Here is a 21,564-nt window from a genome sequence, read left to right as displayed (position 1 = left end):
TCTAAAAAGTAGAGGGTAAAGTTGTCTTCTTTTTCCTTATAAAGCCTTCCTGTGTCAACAGGCTACCCGCCTCCAACCCCCCAGCAAAAACAGGGGCGGCCCCTAAATGCCAAAAGAATAATTGTCTGGGCTTTGCATGCTGAAATTGACTTGGCAAGCTTTCCATCTTGCAAAGAACACTAAGAGCTTAGTTTAGTCTGTGTGTAAATGCTTTATAATCATTACCAAAATATCCAAAGCAACATGCTCAAGGGGGTGTAATGATTCTTTGTCTCTCCCCCAACCCCCCTTAATTGTAAGCTCTGATATCCATTTATTTACTTATACCTCCTAGCAGAAGCCACCTTCCTTGGTCAACACGTACTCTTGGCTGCCACAGGTACTTTCGAACAAACGGTATATATGGAACCACACACAGTGGGTAGAACCCCCAAGCTCAATCTATCCCAGTCCCGTGTACTCTGGAGTGTCCAGATCTATTCAATAGGACTGGGAAGGGATCTGCCCTAATTAAAGAGCACTGGAAATGCACACCTTCGTAAAGATTAATGGGGCTAGGGGCTTGGGAAAGGGCTTGGTGGACCCTTCTTAGAGGACACAAGGAGAGCCCTGATACCAGTTAGAAGAATCCTGATAATTGGTTTGACCCAAATTCATAGGATCTAGCCCGGGCCACACTATCTAGGCCAAGTGTTCACCCTGCTGCATGTGGTTTTCTAGATGCTTTTGGATGCTCCTTGATGCTTTTCTGCCTTAAGCAGACCTCCTGCTGTATAACTCCCTTGCTACCACCCAGAATGAACTGAATAATGGAGAACAGTGAAGGAGCATGAACTTGACTGACACTGTGCCCTCATCTGAGATTTGACCAAGCCTCGGTATTTTTTCTTACTCCCTGGTGTTCTCTATGTTCTCTTCTCTCACTACTTCATGATGCAGGTCTTTGGTGAAAGGGCTCTGGCCTTCTTTGATTTTGCCAGTGTAGTCAAAGCTATACCATGATTGCTGCGGAGCATTCTCTCCCACCTTTAAACAAATCATTATTCCGAATGAGAAAGAACTCAGGCAGTAGAACATAAGCTTGCGAAGACTGGGTGGGTTCTAAAGGCAGCTGGAGTTCCTGCTCTGCCATAGTGTTCTGTGGCTTGGGCAGACTGACTTTACATCTTTCAATTTAACTTTCCAATAAAGCATAGGTTAGTAGTAGTATTTGCCTGATATATTGTTTTCAGTATCAAAGGGAACAGTATATTTAAAATGCTTCAGTAGAGTACCTGGCCAGGAAGACAGTAAATTTCATGTTGCTATGGTATTAGAGAAGATTTTTAAAGTCCTGATTGGTGAAAGAGGCACACCAGTAAGAGCTTGGGTGAGCCTAGCCCTTTGAATCAGCAGCCTTAGTCCTCTAGTTCAGAACAGTTATGGCCCGTTTAGACCGAGAAGCCAGTCACTTCATGTTAAGTCCCTCCAAACTGGCAGGATCATAGTTCCCTATCACCTCTCTGCTAAATAACAGGCACCGGTTCCTGGCCAAATTCCAATTTCTTCAGCTTGCCAATCTCCATCTTGGCAAGGGACAAAATAACACACACTCTGAAAATACAAGTTTAGTACTGACTAAAAGAACTCCCCTTGCCTTCAGTGATGTAAGGCTGAGTAATATATTCTCCTCATGATGCTAATAGGCAAAAATCCATTATTTATTTTCCTATCTCACTTGATGTCCCAAGAGGGAAGGTATGTTTGATGAACGAAGAGATAAAATTGTATCATTATGTCTACACCAAGATAAGTTATGTGTTCCTGTCATATGTCAGGCACTGGGCATAGCATTTTATACATATGATCTCAAATCCTCCCAACAACCCTGCAAAGACACTGAGTCCCGAAGAAGTGAAGTAACTTGCCCCAAATTGGACAGCGTGTAGGGATGGAGATAGGACTGTAACTTGGCTGGCCAGCTCCAGAGCTTGCACTCTTTCCCCTGCCATATACCATGCTGTCTCCTACTTTTTTGCTTACATTGGGATTTTAGAAAACAACCAGAAGCTTCAGGACACCAAAGATTTGACATAAAACTAAAGTAGATGGAATATTAAAAACAAAACAAAAGCTCTAAGTTAGAAATCCATTTGTGTCATTTTGTCAAAAGTTTTCCCTGACACATTTTGGAAATGTCTTCAAAATCCATGCAAAGTTCACATACAAAAACCAATCTCATTATTTTAAGGTCACAATTGGTTCTCTGACCAAAAACAGTATTAGCTGACCCAAATCCTGACTTGATTCACTAGCTTTAGTTCCAAGGAACTTTTCCCTGTTGTCAGAAGTCAAATTCACCTTCAATGAACCAGATTTTGCCATGGCTGAGGGATATTCCAAAAAATGAAAATTCCAAAAGTAGAGTGCCAAAACTGTTCTGAGCAGTGGCAATGTTGTTAAAATGAAGTTACAGCAGCTCTCTGCCCCTTGAAATCATTTTCTCTCTTGGCTCTTTTTTTTTAAAATAAATTTATTTATTTAATGTATTTATTTTTGGCTGTGTTGGGTCTTTGTTGCTGCACGTGGGCTTTCTCTAGTTGCGGAGAGCGGGGGCTACTCTTCGTTGTGGTGCACGGGCTTCTCATTGTGGTGGCTTCTTTTGTTGCAGAGCACAGACTCTAGGCACACGGGCTCAGTAGTTGTGGCTTGTGGGCTCTAGAGTGCAGGCTCAGTAGTTTTGGTGCACAGGCTTAGTTGATCTGTGGCATGTGGGATCTTCCTGGACCAGGGCTCAAACCCATGTCCCCTGCATTGGCAGGAGGATTCTTAACCACTGCACAACCAGGGAAACCCCTCTCTCTTGGCTCTTGAGACACAGCTCAGTTTTCTGCTTTTCTGTCTCTGCCGGACACCCAAAGATTAGTGTCTTCTGTCTCTTTTCTCTACCTCACTCCTTTTGTACCTTTTGTCCCCCCTTTAAAGAGAACACCTTCTTAAAATGTTTATGTATCCAACACTATGTCTCTGGTGCTTTCTATTTAAATCTTTTATCATGAATATTTCCAAATATACAGAAAGTAAAAAGAATATAACAAAGACCATGTACTCACCCACCTTTCAACAACCCTTAATAATTTGCCATACTTATTTCTCCTCTACCCTCTGCCTTCATTTTTTCTGAAATATTTAAAAGTAAAGCCCAGGACATCATGTCATTTCACACTAAGATACTTCATTATGTATCTAGAAAAATAAAAAGAAAAGGACATTCTCTCATGTAAATACGATGTCATTGATACATTAACAAAATTAACAATAACTTTTTATTATCATCTAATACATAGCATACATGTTCAAATTTTGCTGCTGGTCTTCTCCTTTACTTCAGCCATAAGGAATAACTCGACATTTGCCACGTGCTGTTTTTCATCCACCTTCAACCTGTACATATGAGCCGTATACTCTTATCCTCCATGGCCCAACCTACCTCTGAGGTGCTTTCACTAAGTCCCTTTGGCACAGTTAGACATTTCCTCTCAAATGCTCCCAAAACACTTTGTACATTATTTATAGTATTTATTGGTATTTTGTATTTAGTCTTGAACCTATATTTCTACAACACTAAACTGTGAATTCCTCAATGTCTGTTTTTTTCATCTGTAAAATAAGGAGAATAATACCAACTCTATGTGTCTGAACTTTTAAAAAAAGATATAAAGAATAGAAAGCATAAATCATATTATCAGGCAGATAATTGGAGCTTTACAAAAGTTAGTTTCCTTCTTTTCCCTTAGTAAGTATAAATGTATCAGACTAGACTCAAATACCTGGGAGGCCAGGAAGGAATTGTTCCCCAGTACAGGAAGATAGATTGAATATGGGAAGATGTGGGAAAGGAGAAGCAAAATGGCTGCAAGGTCAAGTACTGCCCTGGGACTTTACCAGTTGCAACATTTTTTCTGTAACACACAATCTGTCTATTCCAGTCACAGGTCCTTAGATAAAAGAAGAGAAAGGAAAGCTGTCATTTGGAATTTATAGATGGCAACTCTTGATATCTGAATCTCCTGTTCACCTCTGAGCTCTTTATTATGCTAGGTTGGTCTAGCCAAGAGGAGGCCTGAAGGCACTCAGGGTGACTTATTAGTCAATTAATGGGTGAAGAAGAGGTTGAGAAAGCCAACAAAAATTTGTGGGAGACTTCAGGTTCTCAAAAGTTGCATTTTTCAAAAAATTAATTAGTTTATTTTTGGCTGTGTTGGGTCTTCGCTGCTGCATGCGGGCTTTCTCTAGTTGCGGCGAGCAGGGGCTACTCTTCATTGTGGTGTGCGGGCTTCTCATTGCGGTGGCTTCTCTTGTTGTGGAGCACAGGTTTAATTGTTCCGTGGCATGTAGGATCTTCCCAGACCAGGGCTCGAACCCATGTCCCCTGCATTGGCAGGCGGATTCTTAACCACTCTAAAGATGCATTTTTATCTTTTAAGATTCACATCTTTCTAGGGCTGGAAGAAGTAGGGGTTGGCCTATGAACATGTAGTGTTGCTATGGAAACAGCAACAGAGCTGTAGGCAAGAGATGTGGGTTCTGGTGCTGGCTCTGGGCATGACCACGGGCACATCAGTTAACTTCAACAGGCCTCAGTGGCAGAATAAGGGGATTGGAGGAAACTGGTTCCAAGAGCCAAAGAGACAAAAATTCAAAGAGAATAGAAAGGTTAAGTGACTGGCTCAATATCACCATGCTTGTAAGAAAAAACAGAGAGCAGAGTTGGAAGAAATATGAAAAGTGATGTAGTTTGAAAACTGTTAAAAGAATCATATGATTTTCAAGAGCTCTGTTCTAGTGCTGGGACTGTGGCATTTTAAAATGCATTTAAAGCTAACTTGGACTATATGAAAATAATTTTCTTCTTTGGTTTTATTCCACAAAGATCTGGAAAACATTCCCAGCCCTGTGTCAACCTTAAATGAGAAAAGAATCTTTAAAGAGCCACTGATTTGTAATGGAAAACTCAGATAAATCAACTATTTATACTCTGAGATTTTTATATTTCTTTTTGTCCTTTCTTCAGAACACACAGCTAAGAAAAGCCATGATGTAAGTCTGTACTATTAGACCCCATTGGCAGGCTGTTTATCCTGTATCTACAGCCTAGCAGCTTCTCTGACTATAGCACTTCATGGACAAACAACCAAAGAACACATTCAAGCTTAAAAAAAGTGCAAGTGTTGATTAATCTAGCATGAGCCTGGAGAGAAAGGGGTGTCAGAAGGCCTAAGTTTTCATTTCTGGTCCAAGGTTTATTAGTCAAAGTTATTTAAGCTTTCTGAAGCTCAAATTCCTCCTCCTGAAAAACAGGGTGAATAATTACCTATTTACTGATATAACAATCAATGTACACATGAAAGGTATTACAAGCACTTACCTGATAAGTGAAACTGGAAATAAGTCTTCATTAAATGCCTACTATCAAATGTCTTGATCTATACTTAACATTCCAACTGAGATCCAATATCAGAAGACTTACTGAGCTCTTCCTTAAGTATATACTCTTACCATTTCACTGCTTTAGTTGTGTTTAATATCTGGGAAATCACGCCCAACTCCATGCATTTCTTTAAGAAACACCCGGCCTAATGAAGAGTAGGTCTAAAGGAGTATAATCAAAATGTGTGCATGAGATGGTGTGCTGGGTGAGGGAGACTAGACCACATAGTATGAAGAGTGGTGGTTAAAGAAACTGAGTATTACATCTGGAAAAAAGAATAGAGCCCTTCCCACTGAAGGACCACAGTGTGACAAGAGAAGTAGTCTTGCCTGACTTAGCTCTGGAGGCAGAAGAAGGATAAATGAATAAAGATCCTGGGAGCTGGATTTCAGCTCATAAGGAAGCACTTTCAGACACTGAGAGCTGTATAACAACGGAGTAGATGGGCATAGAAAATGCTTAGTGCCTGATACTATGGGGATAGATGAGATGACTACACTGCCTTCTGAACCTCATACTTGATTTGAAAGAAACCTTGACTTTCTATTAGGACTCAGAATTCTTAAGAATATGGACCTGAATCACAGATCCCCAAGTTCTGTTCCCCTCTCTGAAGCCCTATCCATGCCCTCCCTACAAGTAAAAACACCAGTAAGGGTATGTTACAATGATTTTTACTGAAAATGGAAGAAAAAGATAAAGGGTGCCATTGCTAAATTAGGTTATCTGGTTTTCAATGTGTCTTTTTTTAGCCATCAGATAGCTTTACTGCAGCTGGCTGAATTTAGTCTCTTCAAATGTGGGTGACTAGGGCAATAAAAGGAAACGCACTTTTTATTTTTTCATTTTAAGAGAAACCAAATAAAATACTCAACAGGATTTTTTTCCCTAATGTGGCCATGCAAGCACAGCATGGCTGATTTGCAACTGAGCACTGTTAACATCTATTTATAGCCAGTATTTTCATAGACGAAGCACATTTACCATGAGACTGTTAATATTAAGGGCTCAACCAGCTCTGCTGAGCACCCCATATAACCTTACTACATCTCTTTCCATTCCCCTTCCAGGGAACTAAGTTATAGCTTTATGGTTCCATGGAGAGAGAGGGGGAAATCCAAGTGGAAATGTAAAGCTAGCCGGCAGCCTGCTCTCTAAATTCAGCAAGTGTGGGATGTTAAGCACGTTCAAACTTAAGGCACTGAATCCCTTCCAAGTTTGTCCCTTGGTGAAGAGCATCCTACAGTTAGCACAGACTCACCCTGTATTATGCAGCCATCTTGCCATCAAAACAATTCATCCCTCAAATTTCCTACCAAACAAGTTAAAATAAGACCACTTTATAAAACGTCACATACACAAAAACAGAACTAATGACTGTTTAAGGTGCTGTCAAATAAAAAGGAGGAATGCAGCGGATGTTCACCTCATTTTATGCATGTGAGAGTGTACTCAGGGAGGTGGGGGTGAGAGAGAGAGAAAAGTCAGGGTATATATGATAAAAGTTTTCAAAATTCGGTGACATTAACAAGAATTTTCTAGTTAGTCTTGGGGATCCAGTGTCCCTTCTCCACGCACATGTGTGTGCATGCACGTGTGCACGCGCGTGAGCGCACACACACACACACACACACTGAACTTTGTGTAGGTACCAGCACTACCCTGATTTTGATATTAATTTCCCTGTCTTTGATGTCTCCCACGAGTCTCCACGCTTAGCCTACCTTTACCAAGCCCTTTCCTACAATCTTTACTACAGGCTAAAAGTCTTTAAGATTAAATAATATACACAAAGCACTTAAAACAGTGCCGGGCATGTAGTAAGAGGTCCATACACATTAGCTACTTCTGTACACTCCAGCTACTTCTATGAGATTCTCAGTATCATTTTTCTGAATTTCTAGCCAGTGGTTCACAGATGAATCATTTTTACCATGAGGCAGTTCCTACTTACAGCCAGTCAGCTCTGTTGAGGACTGCATGATTCAGTCTTTCAAATGAATCCCTGATGAGTTACAACTCTGTTGAACACTGAGGAGACAGACATGAACAACAGGGGCCCTAAGCTCACAGAGCATGAACAATAAACCCATTACCAGGTACCATTATCTCCATTTTACATTTGAAGGCTCACAGAGGTAGAGTAGGTTGTCCAAGGCCACAGAGCTAACATACTGGAGCAGCAATTAAAGCCCAGATCCATCTGATCCCACAATCTCATAGTCCTTCTCTTATGCGATACCTCCTGCCTTCCCCCAAGATGCCAGCAAAGTGGCTGAGAAAAGCCACTTTGTGGCCTTTAAAGTTTAAGAATAACAATGCATTCAGTTAAGTTTCTGCACATAAATAATGCATGAAAACAAAACATCTTTACTGAATGGACCAATTGCTGAAAGGGCCAGGGAGTTGTGACTTCATATTTTTCAGATTTTTGTATAATTCTGGGTAGCCAGAATTAACTGTACCCATATCAACAAAAGGGACATTAGTCCAGATACAAAAATAAGCTTGCACAAATTGGCTAATATGATAACTGACATAGTAGGTACTTCATAAATGTTTGTTGAATAACTTAATGTTGAACCAGGATTTTTTCCTTTACTATGTATGCCTTCTTATAAAACCCTAGGTAGATACAGCATAGTGATTTGCTGGACTCTGGAACCAGACTGTCCAAGTTAGGACCTGGCTCTGCCACTTGGTAGCAGTACGACCTTTGGCAAGTTACTTAACAGCTACAAGCCTCAGTTTCCTCTTTTGCAAAATGGAGATAAACAACAGTTTTTAAGAAGACTAAATGAGTTAATCAAAAGAAAGCATTTAGAACAGACTTGTATTTGGTAAGTACTGAATTTAATGTAAGCTACCATTATTATTACTTTCTTCTTTAAATTGGAGTAGTTTTGATTGGTTACCTCAACATCATAGTAAATGATGAAGACCAAAACCAATTTCTTTCACTGAACCTTTCTGAAGTTCTTTTATACAAGCAAAATATCCTCTTTCCACCATTCAAACATGAAAATAAACAGGTACACAGAGACTAAATTATGTTTAGCGCTCAATTATATAGAATAAACAGTTTTTGCTATCTAAAGATTAATAAAGAATGATTAAGAAAATTCAATTTTTACAGTAAAGAGTTGGCTAGGGGCATGTATATTGGGGGAAGGTGGTAGGTAGAATAGGCCTCAATTGACATTTGGTCATTTTCTGTAACTAAATTAAGTAAATAATTGCAAATTCTCTACTAGTCCTTCTTCTTCATGAACACATCCTTACCAAGATACACCACGATTTTAACCAGCTTAAGCCAAAGAAAAACTGACCGAGGTCACCACATAGGAAAATAAAGTAGAATCCGCTTCTCAGGGCCAACTACACTGTATCTGTATCCATAGATACAAGACAACAGAGAAGCAGAGAATTCTAAAGCGGGAAGTCCCGGGACCTCAGAGATCATCTAGTCTCAGGCGTAAATCCTGCAGTCAGGGGGACCCACTGGGGAGTAAGGAACAAGGTAGAGGTCAAGGCAAAGAACCCCTGGTCCTTGTTTCATCCTGAATGACCTCACGGGGCCAACCTAGACTAATATCCTCATTTTACAAGTGACAACCAGAGCTTTGCTAATTAAAAGCAGAGCTGAGATCAGAAGCCATGTTTCCTGATTCCCAGTCTATCGCTCTCTTACAGTCCTCAAGGCTGCCATTCTATGGCTCTGAGAGTCACAGATAATCAACACATTAGGCTGTATTAAATTTGACAACTAAGCAGGTTTTCTCCTTGCAAAACCATCAGGCATTATGTCACTACCGACACTTTATGAAAGGAGTAAGGCATCATTATTTGGTATAAGCAAAAGCAACTTTCCATTCTGTTTTTTTTTTTCTTTGTAACCTGAAAATCCCAAACCACTGTTGCCATTACAAAATTTTTCTTTTCCTCAGTATGCAAGGCCAAGCACAAATGCATTAAAAATTTGCCAAGAGAAACAATGAAGTCACTGATAATACAAAGCATGAGAGTATCATGAAATTCATGTCTGTGTTTTCTTCCACTTGATACTTAATTACTTCTCATTACTGATCATTTTGTGGTTGTTGGCAGAAGGGCAAGGAAACTCCACCATTGTAAACATGACGAGACACACTCCTCAGTAGACCAGAAGTCTGCACACGATGGGTCTGTTCACAAACTCAGTGTGAGAGCCAGCAAGAATGTTGATGCTATTTTCCCTAGCCCTCAAAGAAGACTGGTGGTTTCAGAAAAACTCTAATCAATTTTAAAAGAATAAACATGGTATAAAAATGTTTCAGGTCATTCCTTTTTTATCGCTTATTAATATCATCATTGGCAAATGATCTGTGCTCTCCTGGCAGATTTCACTCAACTCACTTTAAAAATGAGGTGAGAGGGAATATAGCGAATATTTTATAATAACTATAAATGGACTATAACCTTTAAAAATTATGAATCACTATATTGTACACCTGTAACATATAATATTGTACATCAACTTTAACTCAATTAAAAAAAAAAAGAATGAGGTGAGGGAAGATAGAACATATACAGAGAACCATTCAGTTTTCTGTAGCAGTTCAGGGTTGACTTAAACTCAAAGAGCACTACTTATGAGCAATGCTTAGCAAGCTACCCTGCTAAATAGAAACTTATATTATCTTGGAATTCTGGAAGGCATACCTTGGATAAGATTAATGGTGGTTAGAGGAATCCTTATTGATTAGTAGCAGAATACAAGTTGATTCTTATCAGTAGGCTATTTTTCCACATATGAATATGTGGGTAAGAGGAAAGCACAGGAATGCATCACAGAAATCATAGAAATAAACTTATGCTTCCAGGAAACTAAAAGAAGTAAAGAACCAAATATATTTTACCCCTCTTTTAAATTAGATTTTTATTTGATTTTCACAGAAGTCTGAATCTGTAAGTGTGACAGACCTAGAGTTTTTCAAAGATGGCTGCAGTTAACTAAGTCTTCCCCATCCTCTGCAATGTGACTCTGCAGCTCCTTCCATCAAGAGGCAAATCTATTTCCCCACTTCCTGAATTTGGGCTAGCATGCCATTCTTTCACCAATAAAAATAAGGCCTTGGGGTCTCACACTCTTGAGATGCTGACCTGAGACCACCATAAGGGGAAGCCTGGTCTAGCCTACCAGAGGTTGAAAGCCCATGTGGAGCAGAGATGAGATGATCCAGCTGAGATCTAGCCCAACTAGCTGACAGTCAGATATGGGAGTGAGCCCATCTTAGACCATTCACACCCAGCTGAGCTGCAAGATGACTGAAAATGCAGAGTGGCCCATACAATTTTGAGCCATTGTTATTTAGCAATATTATCTAAGTTGTGGAATAGGCCACAAAATAGAAAGAGCAAACCATTCACTGTTGAACAGCCATTAGTTATGATGCATCAGGTCAGAAACCCTATGAGACATATGAATGGAGACTATTAATATTTGGTGGAAGACATGGATGGCCCTGCCCTTCATGTGAGAACATATCTGTAAATAAAGTGGTATGTAATATTTATTTGTTTTAAACATATCTGGTCTACATTAACAACCTTCCATTACTCCTATAGGCCAGAGCAATGATCTTTCTGAGGTGTTTAAGACAATCCAATGGGGTGGGAGAAAAATAATTAGATATCTTATTTTTTTATTAATATTTTTCCTTTTTGAATATGTTTTCATAAGGTACATAGCATATATTAATATGCTAGTATAGGAATATTATTTATAAACACATAAATACACACATAATGGGGTTTTCCACAGTCGTAAATCTTATATATCCTCAACCTTCTATCCCTACATAAAAATGTACTCCTTCTATGTCTTTGCTTTTCTCAAATAAATAAATCCTTCCTTGGCTACGTAGGGGAGAGTCAGTGACAACTACTGCCACAGACCACTGTTCATCTGTATTGTAATTATTGATAAGTAATCTCTTCAGCAAGGCTATAAGCATTTTTCACACATGGTCTCTGTATCCATTTCAGACAGAGTGTCTATAGCCATCTGTCTTTGGCAGTACAGTATAATAATAGCATGACACATGATTTTTAAGAGCACAGATTCTGGAGCCAGGTTGCCTGGATTCACATCCCAGTTCTGCCTCTTATTAGCTGTGTAACCTTCATCTGTGCTTCCATTTCTTTGCTGTAGATGGAGATAATAATATTCCCTACCTCATAGGGTTGTTATAAGAATTGAATGAGTTAATAAATGTAAAATGCTTAGAAGAATGCCTGGCAGGTAGTAACTGCTCAGTAAGTATTAGCTGTCATCATCATTACCACCACCATCACCACCATCACTGTCTAACTCCAGCGTCTAATAGAGTAAATAAATGTGTGATGGAGGGAAGTAAGAAAGAACATGAGTTGTAGAGAAAACACATTATGTGACTTGTTAAAATTTTGAAAATGAATGTTTTAAATTTCTCCAGATGGACATTGTAACTTCAAGGCAGGGTGTCCCACTAGTATCACTTGATAGTTGGTTTGTTACTGACAAATAAAGTATGTAAATAATAAACACGTAAGGCAATAAACACCTTCAAGTTCTGCTTTTACATCCTGATTGTTATGATGAGGCTACTGAAAATTCTCAGTTGAAAATTATTGCTGGGATTATTTCCTTAAGCATTGTCTTTTACCTGTGATCTCTCCTCTGGTGAAAATCAAAAGTCACAGGTCCATATGTAGTCCATATGTAGCATTTAGATTTCTGTGGATTTCCTATACGATGCAGACCCACAAACCCATGTCTTTTAAATATACTATTGATAATCTATGCTAAAAGAAAGGCACAGTGGCAAGAATCGTTATACATCCCAGGAGAAAGGGGGCCACAGAGATCACCTCCTCACCCCCTCCTCACTTCACGATTCAGGGCACTGCCCTCAGAGAGGGTCAGTGTCTTAACTAATCCGATAGCTGATTTGTGACAGAATTCTTGTCACATGACTTCTGTCTAGTTCAGTGCACTTTTCATGATCCCAGATTTACGAACTATTTCCATAAACCTTACATTTGAAAATATATCACTTGTATTAAGGGAAGTAAGAAAGCCACACCATAAATAACCAATTTAGTGCATGAAACACAGTGGGCCTTCAATAAATGCTTGTTGAAGGATGGGTGGAGAGATGAATGGAGGCTTAGCTGGTTGGCTGTGAAGTCCTCAAGGTTCCTAAACTGTTCTACACTCAGGTTTCTCAAGTGGTGCCAGCAAGCTGGGAGTGGTAAGAGTCACTTCTTAAACACAGTACCCAAGAAAGACACAAAGCCATTCTTTCATTCTTCTTTTCTTTCTCCCTTTATTCACGGCTCACAACTCATTAGATGAAAGAGGTAATCAAATAAACTTGCTTCAATTCTTGAAAAGTTTTTCTAACTATAAAGGTAATAGAGAAACACTATAAAATTGGGGGAATAAAAATAAAGTTAATAATAAAAGCTAATGTTTATTGAGTGACAATTTTGTATGAGGTATGTTGCAAACATGTGACATGTGTTGACTCAGTTAATCCTCACACCAACTTCAGGTTATAAATATACTACTACTATCATCCTCATTTTACAGATGAGAAAGGCACAGAGGTATTAAGTAACTTGTCCAGAGTTTTATAGCCAATAAGTAATGGAGGAGAGATTTGAACTCAGGCAGAGTGGTTCCAGAGTCCATGGTCTTAGCCATTCTTTTATACTGCCACTGTTCAAATTTTGCTTTCCAATGCAAATTATAAAGAAAAGAACTGATTTAAAAATTGATAAACTTGACTAAATTAAAACGTAAAACTTCTATACCACAAAAGACACAAAGTGAAAATGTAAGCTACAGAAAAGATAACATCAAAACATATAATCAACAAAACAGTTATTTATAGAGTATGTAACGAATTCCTACAAATTCATAAGAAAAAGACAAATAATACAAAAGAAAAATGGGCAAAGACTATGAATAAGCAATTTATGAAGAAATTCAAAGGGGCTCTAAACACATAAAAGGATGCCTGCTCTCATTAGTTATAGAATACCAATTAAAAAGTCAGATACCATTTCACTTACCATATTGGTAAAAATTATAAATTCCCTAATAGCAAGCATTGATGAAGATACACAGCAATGAGAACTCTTACACTCTGCTATAAATTGGTACTCCATTTAGGAGAGCCAAAATCCCATTCCTATGCTGTAAAGAATACTGCCTGAAGAAATGGATGTTCACAGGAAAAAAAAAATGCACAAGAATGTTCACAGCTGCATTTTTTCTAATACTAAAAAAAGTAAACTATTTAAACATCCATCAACAGTAAAATAGATAAGTAAATGGTGGCCTATTCATATAATGCAATACTATATAGCAGTTAAATACGTAAAATAAGTAAAATGCAGCAAGAAAGAATCTCCAAAATATAGGATGAAAAAACATTTTCAGAATGATACGTTCAATATGCTGTATTTACATTAGGTTTGAAAATCTGCAAAGCAATACTATATATTGCTCAGCAATATATACACATGCATTAAAAGTATAAAGTATAAAACATGCGTGGGAATAATAAACACCAAATTCAAGATGGTTACTTCTGGGGTAGGGCGGGTATAGAGTGGGTTAAGGAAGAGGTACATAGGGACTTCTACTATATCGATAATATCAATATTTTACTTAAAAAACTGTTTTCTAATGTATATAGTACATTAGGATTTTACAAATCTGTGTGCTAGCATGTAGTGATTAATTATATTTCCATACTTTTCTGTATGCTTGACCTTTCCAGATTTTTTTTTTTGGTCACGCTGTGCACAGCATGTGGGATCCTAGTTCCCAGACCAGGGATCGAATGCGTGCCCCCTGCAGTAGAAGCGCACAGTCCCAAGCGCTGGACCGTCAGGGAATTCCCTCCAGATTTTTAAAGAAATATTATTACAAATGAAAAGCAATGTACCAATAATGATGAAAGGGACTTCCCTGGTGGTCCAGGGGTAAAGAATCCACCTTCCAATTCAGGGGACACGGGTTCCAACCCTGGTCGGGGAACTAAGATCCAACATACCACGGGGCAACTAAGCCTGAGTGCCGCCACTACAGAGCCCACGTGCCCTGGAGCCTGGGCACCACAACTAGAGAGAAGCCCGTGCCACAACGAAGAGCCCGCACCACAACCAAGAGCCTGCACCGCAATAAAAGATCCCCACATGCCATAACTAAGACCTGACACAGCCAAAAAACATAGAAAATAAATAAATATTAAAAAAATAATGATGAAAGTTTCATGATTTTTAGGAATGAGTAAAATTAACAATCTGCTTGAACATCACTGAAGCAGACTATAAGTTCACTTGATGTTTTCTCTTTCCATTACAAACCTTGAAGGCGGAAAAAATTATCTTGCTATTGTAAATTAATTTGGATAATTATATAATCAGATGTGGAACTAATATGTCCCTCAAATATTAATTTATTTTATATTGTTTTCATAATGGTTAAATACTATAGGCACTAGTGTTCTTATTTTGTAGATAAGGGTCCTAAATATAAGTCCTTGACTTATCTGAGGTCAGCTCTGGAATTTTAGCAGAATGTCAAGGATACAGCCAGGGACCAAGCCTTCATTCCTTTAATATTAGACTTTACTGTCATAACAAAATAACCCAAAGTATTTTGTAATTCTGATGCTTGTCTCTTAAAGCACCAAAGGCTAAGAAATTTAAAAACTCTTTTTAAACTTCCACAAGGAAACACTATAACGTGAATCTGAAGAAAGTTAGAACAATTAGCAAATTTACCATTTTACTATTACGTTAAGTACATCTTATGTAAGCACTTAGGCCTAGGTTGGAGGTATGACCCAGGTCCCTGAAGTGGAATGCTTGGCAGATGAAGTTCAAATACACAGTCTGTTTACCCATGGACATAAGTGGCCTTAATCAAAGCAGAACACATTTTTTAAAATGTTGATTTTAAAAACAGAAGTGTAAATAAGACTGTGATTTATGAATCTGCTAATGCCCTTCTCTGCTGTAGACTTCAGAAAGATCGAGTCTTTGGCTGTGGTAAATATAACAAGAGTGCAGACTTGTCAAAGCAGTAATAGGAGCTCTTATTAAAACTCTACTTCCACTAAGAGTTACAAATTGTCTTCCTTCTTTCCAGCCCTTAACGAATGCGTTCCAGAAGCAGTGACACGGAGGGCTCAGCCCAAAAGCAATTTCCAAGACATAGTGAAGACTACAGTTTCCAAGGTCCTGAGAACATGAAGCAGAGACAGCAAGACAAAGACCCCACCAGTGAGTCGGATGCAATGCTTCCATATCCTAAGTCACACAGTGGTAATGGCCACCAAGGAGAAGACCTCTCAAGAGACGACTTATTATTTCTTCTCAGCATTCTGGAGGGAGAACTGCAGGTCAGCTGGGTTAGAATTATCCCCCTTCTGCTTCAAGGGGAAGGCTGCTTATGAATTTTGTGTGGTGGCTGCCACAGAAATAGGTATTTGTGCTTCATACTTGTATATACATGAAATCAAAGTACACATTCACAGAATTCTCTTCTGGCAGCACGAAGAGCAATTAATCACATCTAAAAGGGCTGTTGTTATGACATGCGATTGGCATGCACATTGTGAAAGGTCACATCCTCTGCCCATGCTGCTCACAAGCTTCAGTGCAGAGGCACGTATGGGTAACAATAATAGCGGATGACTTCTGGACTGGTTTAAATAACAATAGGTGCTTTTGTACCTCACATGAACTGGCTCCTAGACTTGCCCTGGCATTATTAACCTATACAAAAAACTAAAAACAGCTGCTACATATATAGGAGAATCTTATTTCCTATCCCTGAAAATGAAAATGCCAGTCCATTGAGGCATATCATGTTATCTGCTTGTCAAACACAATAAAAAATGTAGAGTCTCCCCATGTTGTATAGTGATCGCTTTTAAAAACATTATTAATGTGTAACTAGACTGTAAGAAGGATGAAGTAAAGGGACATAGTTTTGCTACCTTTTCTAAAAGGTGCTATAACCAAATATGATTTGTTTATATTTGAAGGAGAAGAGAAAAAATATTCAACTACACAAGAAATCACTTGCAGAGACTGCTGGTAGATAAAGTGGGCTTTCTGAAATGCTTTTTGTTCCTGCAGGCTCGAGATGAAGTCATAGGCATTTTAAAGGCTGATAAAATGGACTTGGCTTTGCTGGAAGCTCAGTATGGGTTTGTCACTCCAAAAAAGGTGCTAGAAGCTCTCCAGCGAGATGCTTTTCAAGCAAAATCTGCCCCTTGGCAGGAGGACATCTATGAGAAACCAATGAATGAGGTATGTATCACATCAGGGGTGTGTACCGAGTAAGCTCACCAGCCAGTAAAGCACTAGGCCTGGCAGGTGAGCAGGACATGTAACTCCTTTTTCGATTATTTATAGTTGTATGTTTAAAATCTACCCCAGGTAGATAAATACTACAAGCTCTACAGGAAAGAAAAGGAGAATAAATCATGGATGGGATGTTCCCACTGGGTTTGTTTCTTGACATCAGACTAAAACCTAACAAATCCAAGAGAATTCCTCTCTTTTTCTCTCTCCCCCTCTTTCCCTCTTGTATAAACACATAGACACACAGACACACACAGATACACACAGACATACACACTCAGACCCAGACACACACACACACACACACAGAGGAATCTGCACTTCTTTTGGAGATCTGAAGGCAATAATAAAAAACAGATAAAGTTTAACCATAGAAGTTAATTTCTTTGAAAACACTGAAGTATTATGTCATAGAAATTCTGAGCATGAATGGAAACGATCTGAAGAATTATCCAGGAAACAGAGTTTTAGAAAGCATACATTTTAGATGAACACATAACTTCTTTTCCTTCAAAAGTTTAATGACAGTAAAGACTTTTCTCCCACCAAGTATGCCCAACAATGACAACAGCAAAGATGAACAGTCTCAACACGGCCACCATTGCACAAAGATACAGCACTGCTTGCTCTTTTACTTGCTGATATTTCTGAAACTCCTTGGCATCCTTATTTTATTCTTCTATTTTCTTCTGAGACCTCAATGGAAATTTTCATAATTTTTCATTTTTATAAAAAGTAAACAACTAGGAGCATAAGTTAAGGCTAGAGAGAGTGAAAGCAAATTTTGGGCAAATTTCCCCCACATATGCTCTGGCAACCTACCTCAGGACTGACCTCTAATGTCCTTGCTATTCTTGTCTTGAGTGTCTCATGACAGAAGCCTACCATCTTGCCAAATTGTGAAAGAGTTTGGTCATATGGATCTGCTTCTCTGAGGGGTGAGGGTGAGGATGAGACCACCCAAAGTCTGTTGATTGCGCTTTAATCCAAATTTTAAACAAGAGGAGCCGAAGCCTCATTCAAGTCAATAGTGTTAAAACTGTATTCTGGCTCCCAACACAGTGACTGTGAAACAGCATTAAGCACAAATTCCCCAACCAGTATAAGTGCAAATGCAAGTTAATTATCACTGAACATATACTCACAAAACTCCACAAATGGCACAACCCCTCAACATTTCAGAGTAAAATGAAACAGAATAATTCCAAACTTATCCTGAAATCAGTAAGAAAAGTTTTAGTTACTTTTGTAAGTAAATAATTCTATTGTACACAGGCAAAACTGGAAACACTCTCTCTGCAAATGCTTGCAATCCTAACTCTGCAAAGTGTCCCTAAAAGTTACCCATATTTGGCCCTGCTTTATGAATCCAACCTTCCTTGATTACTCAACCAACAGATACCCCTACACACACACACACACACACACACACACACACACACACACACACACACACACTTCTTACATTCCCATCTCCATGATTTGTCCGTTTTCTTCTCTTGCCTACTTCCCCCTGATAGATTTCTCTCCTCAGCTACCAGTCTCTCCCAGTTCCTTGAAGGCCCTACAATTCTATCTACCCAACAACCCAGTTGCCTACCCTTTTCCTCTATCTAGGAAGTAATGGGTGAGAGGGGATATCCAGAAAATAAACAATAAAGGGAAATTCTGACTAGGAGTCCCTAGATAGGGCTGAAGAAAAGAAATAAAGTGGGGTGTTCCCACTAAGACCATACCAGGGGGCACCCTAATTACATCAGGGTAAGGATGTGCATGCTAAAAATTTATTATTTTGTTTTCCTCTATCTTCCTCCTTTTATTTTCCTCAGAATGTTCTTTTTAAAAAATGTGAGAAATCTCAACCATGTCTAGGGTAAACTAAAGGGGATTTATCTAGTCATAAGGCAAAATATCTTAGAAAAACAAACTGTTCTCAGCTATGTCATATGTTAGGAACACTGACTTAAGGTGGACGCCTGCAAGCTAGAACAAAGGATGTGGATGGGGAGAGAGGGAGGGAAAAACTCAGAGTTCAGAACAGTTTTAACCTCCTATTCCTTTCCAACCTAGGCTTCTATACTAAAAGTTACCTTAAAAAAGATACTTGAGTTAATGGCCTAACATATTCTTAGTTCTTCCAAAAAAGATATCAAGAAAAATATAACAATAGTTTGGATTTATCAAGTACTATAATAAAAGAATCTGCATACCTTATTAGCATTACCTTAGGGCAATTCTTAAAGTATTGATACTTAGTTTAAGCAACTATATAGTTCAGCTTTTAAATTTCATTTCATAATTTTCATTGTATAAAAATAGCTGTGCTTCCTGTCTTCAGGGTGCTTAATGTCTCTTTTAAGAGTGACAGACAACAAGTGATCACACAATAAGTATATAATACACACTATGTTAATTTTTTTGGTGAAAACCACAAAGCACTATGAGGGAGTATAATGGGGGATCGAATTGAGATAGAAGAATCAGGAAAGCCAAGTTCCAGAGAATGAGTAGGGGTTACTCAAGTAGAACATAAAGAAATTCCATTTCCAGAAACATTGTGGATGACATATCATGAAATCATATCACTAAAAAATACATAAAAACATTAGATAAAATATCTAGCATACTCTTAAGTGCATGGATGAGCTTTACATGGAGCTAGAGAAATCCTGAAGCCAGGAACTAAAAAGGGAAATTTCCTCAGACTAGCTTCTGGCTCCACATATTTTCAATCTTCCTCTTCTGTAATCCACAAACTTCCAGTGCTAGGAACCAAAAGACATATTCATTTTGCAGTATAGCCTCTGGTTTTTCACTTCTGAGCATGGCTGGGTGAGCTGGCACACCCAGAATGCTACCAAGATGGACAGTTGAGAGGTATATTGTGAGAGTGACCTGAAGCTCAGTAGATGACCAAATAAGAATGACACAGGACTATCACCATTCAGGGTGACAGCAAAACAAGGAAGGGCTTTCAGAAGAGTCCGGTAGGGGTCATGCTGAGACAAGAATCATGCCCCCATTTCCAGTATCTGAGATACTGAGGCAGTGTGAGAATGGGCAGTCTCTATTTTAGGATGCTAGCATTATCCAGGAAAACCAGGTTTCAGTAAAGACAGGGAAGAAGATGGAGCATTTTATGAATAGCATATTTGGTTACCTTTGATCTACTAAAACAGCCAAATAATTTCTCTACTGTCTGAACCAGCTTTATCTCTACTAGTATATTCAGGGTAATCAAAGAAAAAGACAATCTTCAAAGAGCCAACAAAAAAGAACAAAGAGAACCAAAGCCATAGCTCAGAAAGAAGACAAAGCCCCAAATTAGGGTGGTCTGTGACTCAGGAGCTATTAAAACAAAGGGCATTATTCTTTCCTAAACATATATTAAGCAACCAAAGCAAAAAGACTGACGATCTCTCTGTCCTTCATTCTTTTTGACCACGGGAGAATCCAACCTATGGGAACACATTGCACTTCCTTCATCCTAGGCAAGGAGTTGGACTGTATTAGCGGTTGCGGGTAGGATATGACATCAGGGAAGCTAAAATGATAAGCTTGTCATTGCACAGTAAACATTAATGAGTTATCTTTTTAATCTTTCTTCCCCTGACACTCCCTAAAGTGACTGAGTCTTCCTGTTTTCTTCCCCAGGCTTCATTCAATCCACAAGTGGAGCTAGATCAAAAAGGGGCAGTGGTTCTTTGATAGTCCCTTAGTGCTTAATGATATACCACCTTATACTGCTCCTAACTGTTTAGTGTCTATATCTTATCGGCCTAGTAAGAGTATAAGCATTGAGACTTTAAAATTCTCCCATGGCAACTATCATAGTACTAAATGCATATAGCATAATAGACGCTTAATAAATAGTTGTTGCCTTGAGAAAACTGTGGCAATACAATTGATCTTAGAAATCAAGCCCAACCACTACATTTATAATCGAAAAACCTGAAGTACACAACGGTTAAGTGGCTAGGCCAAGCACACACACACAACTGGTGGAAAATGAAATGAGTTCAGACAAGCTCAGGTCCATCATTTGATCTGTAGGAATGAAGAAGAGACTGAATTAAGAACAACTGGCATATTTTCTAAGAGGCATTTTGGGTATGGAGAAACGAAGGCACAGAATAAAACTTCAAGCATAAGCTAAAACATATCTAGAATCACTTACACTTTCTTTGGGAACTTTCCCTCTGCAAGGTCCCTATTTCACACCTTTCCAATTTCTGCTGTTGACAAACATGAGGTCCTTAGCACTAAACAGCATGCAGTAAATATAGGCCATTCTTCAAGAGTCATGGAAGGTGAGAGAAGGAAAACCCAGAGAATTAGACATTTCACTGATATGAAGAAACAAATAATTCTACTCAGGAGTGACCAGAGAAAGCCAAAAAGGAAGAACAGGAAAAGTTTTGAGTGGAAGGGGAAAAAGGTTTCTATGTCCCGGCACTGAAAAAAGCAGTCTTGAAGCACCACGGTGTGTTCTAAGAACTACTTGAAGTCTGGTGTGGCTAAAGGCTGGGTGAGAAAGACGGGAAGGTACGGAATGAGAATGGGGTGGAAGTGTCAGGAGGCCAGATGGTGAGAAACCTTTCAGCTCTGAATAGGAGAGTGGAGTAATCCCACTGGTGGAAGATTGTGCTGTCACTGATCAGGACAGGCTGGATGGGGGTGAG

General features: G+C 38.9%; 2 protein-coding genes across 2 annotated transcripts in view; one reads left to right on the top strand and one right to left on the bottom strand.

Annotated features, from left to right (window-relative positions):
* Positions 1-21,564, bottom strand: part of CMSS1 (cms1 ribosomal small subunit homolog) — a 384,701-nt gene that overhangs the window by 243,861 nt on the left and 119,276 nt on the right. The gene's annotated exons all lie outside the window — the stretch shown is intronic.
* Positions 1-21,564, top strand: part of FILIP1L (filamin A interacting protein 1 like) — a 287,787-nt gene that overhangs the window by 172,607 nt on the left and 93,616 nt on the right. The window contains exons 3-4 of the mRNA XM_024759249.1: positions 15,660-15,912; positions 16,655-16,828. Of these exons, the coding sequence (XP_024615017.1) occupies positions 15,670-15,912; positions 16,655-16,828 (417 nt within the window). The 5' untranslated portion in view covers positions 15,660-15,669. The remainder of the gene's footprint in view (positions 1-15,659; positions 15,913-16,654; positions 16,829-21,564) is intronic.

The sequence above is a fragment of the Neophocaena asiaeorientalis genome, unplaced genomic scaffold, assembly GCF_003031525.2.
Source record: "Neophocaena asiaeorientalis asiaeorientalis breed wild unplaced genomic scaffold, Neophocaena_asiaeorientalis_V1.1 scaffold197, whole genome shotgun sequence".
Taxonomy (NCBI): domain Eukaryota; kingdom Metazoa; phylum Chordata; class Mammalia; order Artiodactyla; family Phocoenidae; genus Neophocaena; species Neophocaena asiaeorientalis.
The sequence above is the reverse complement of the archived record's forward strand: the minus strand, read 5'-3'. Positions and strand labels throughout refer to the sequence as shown.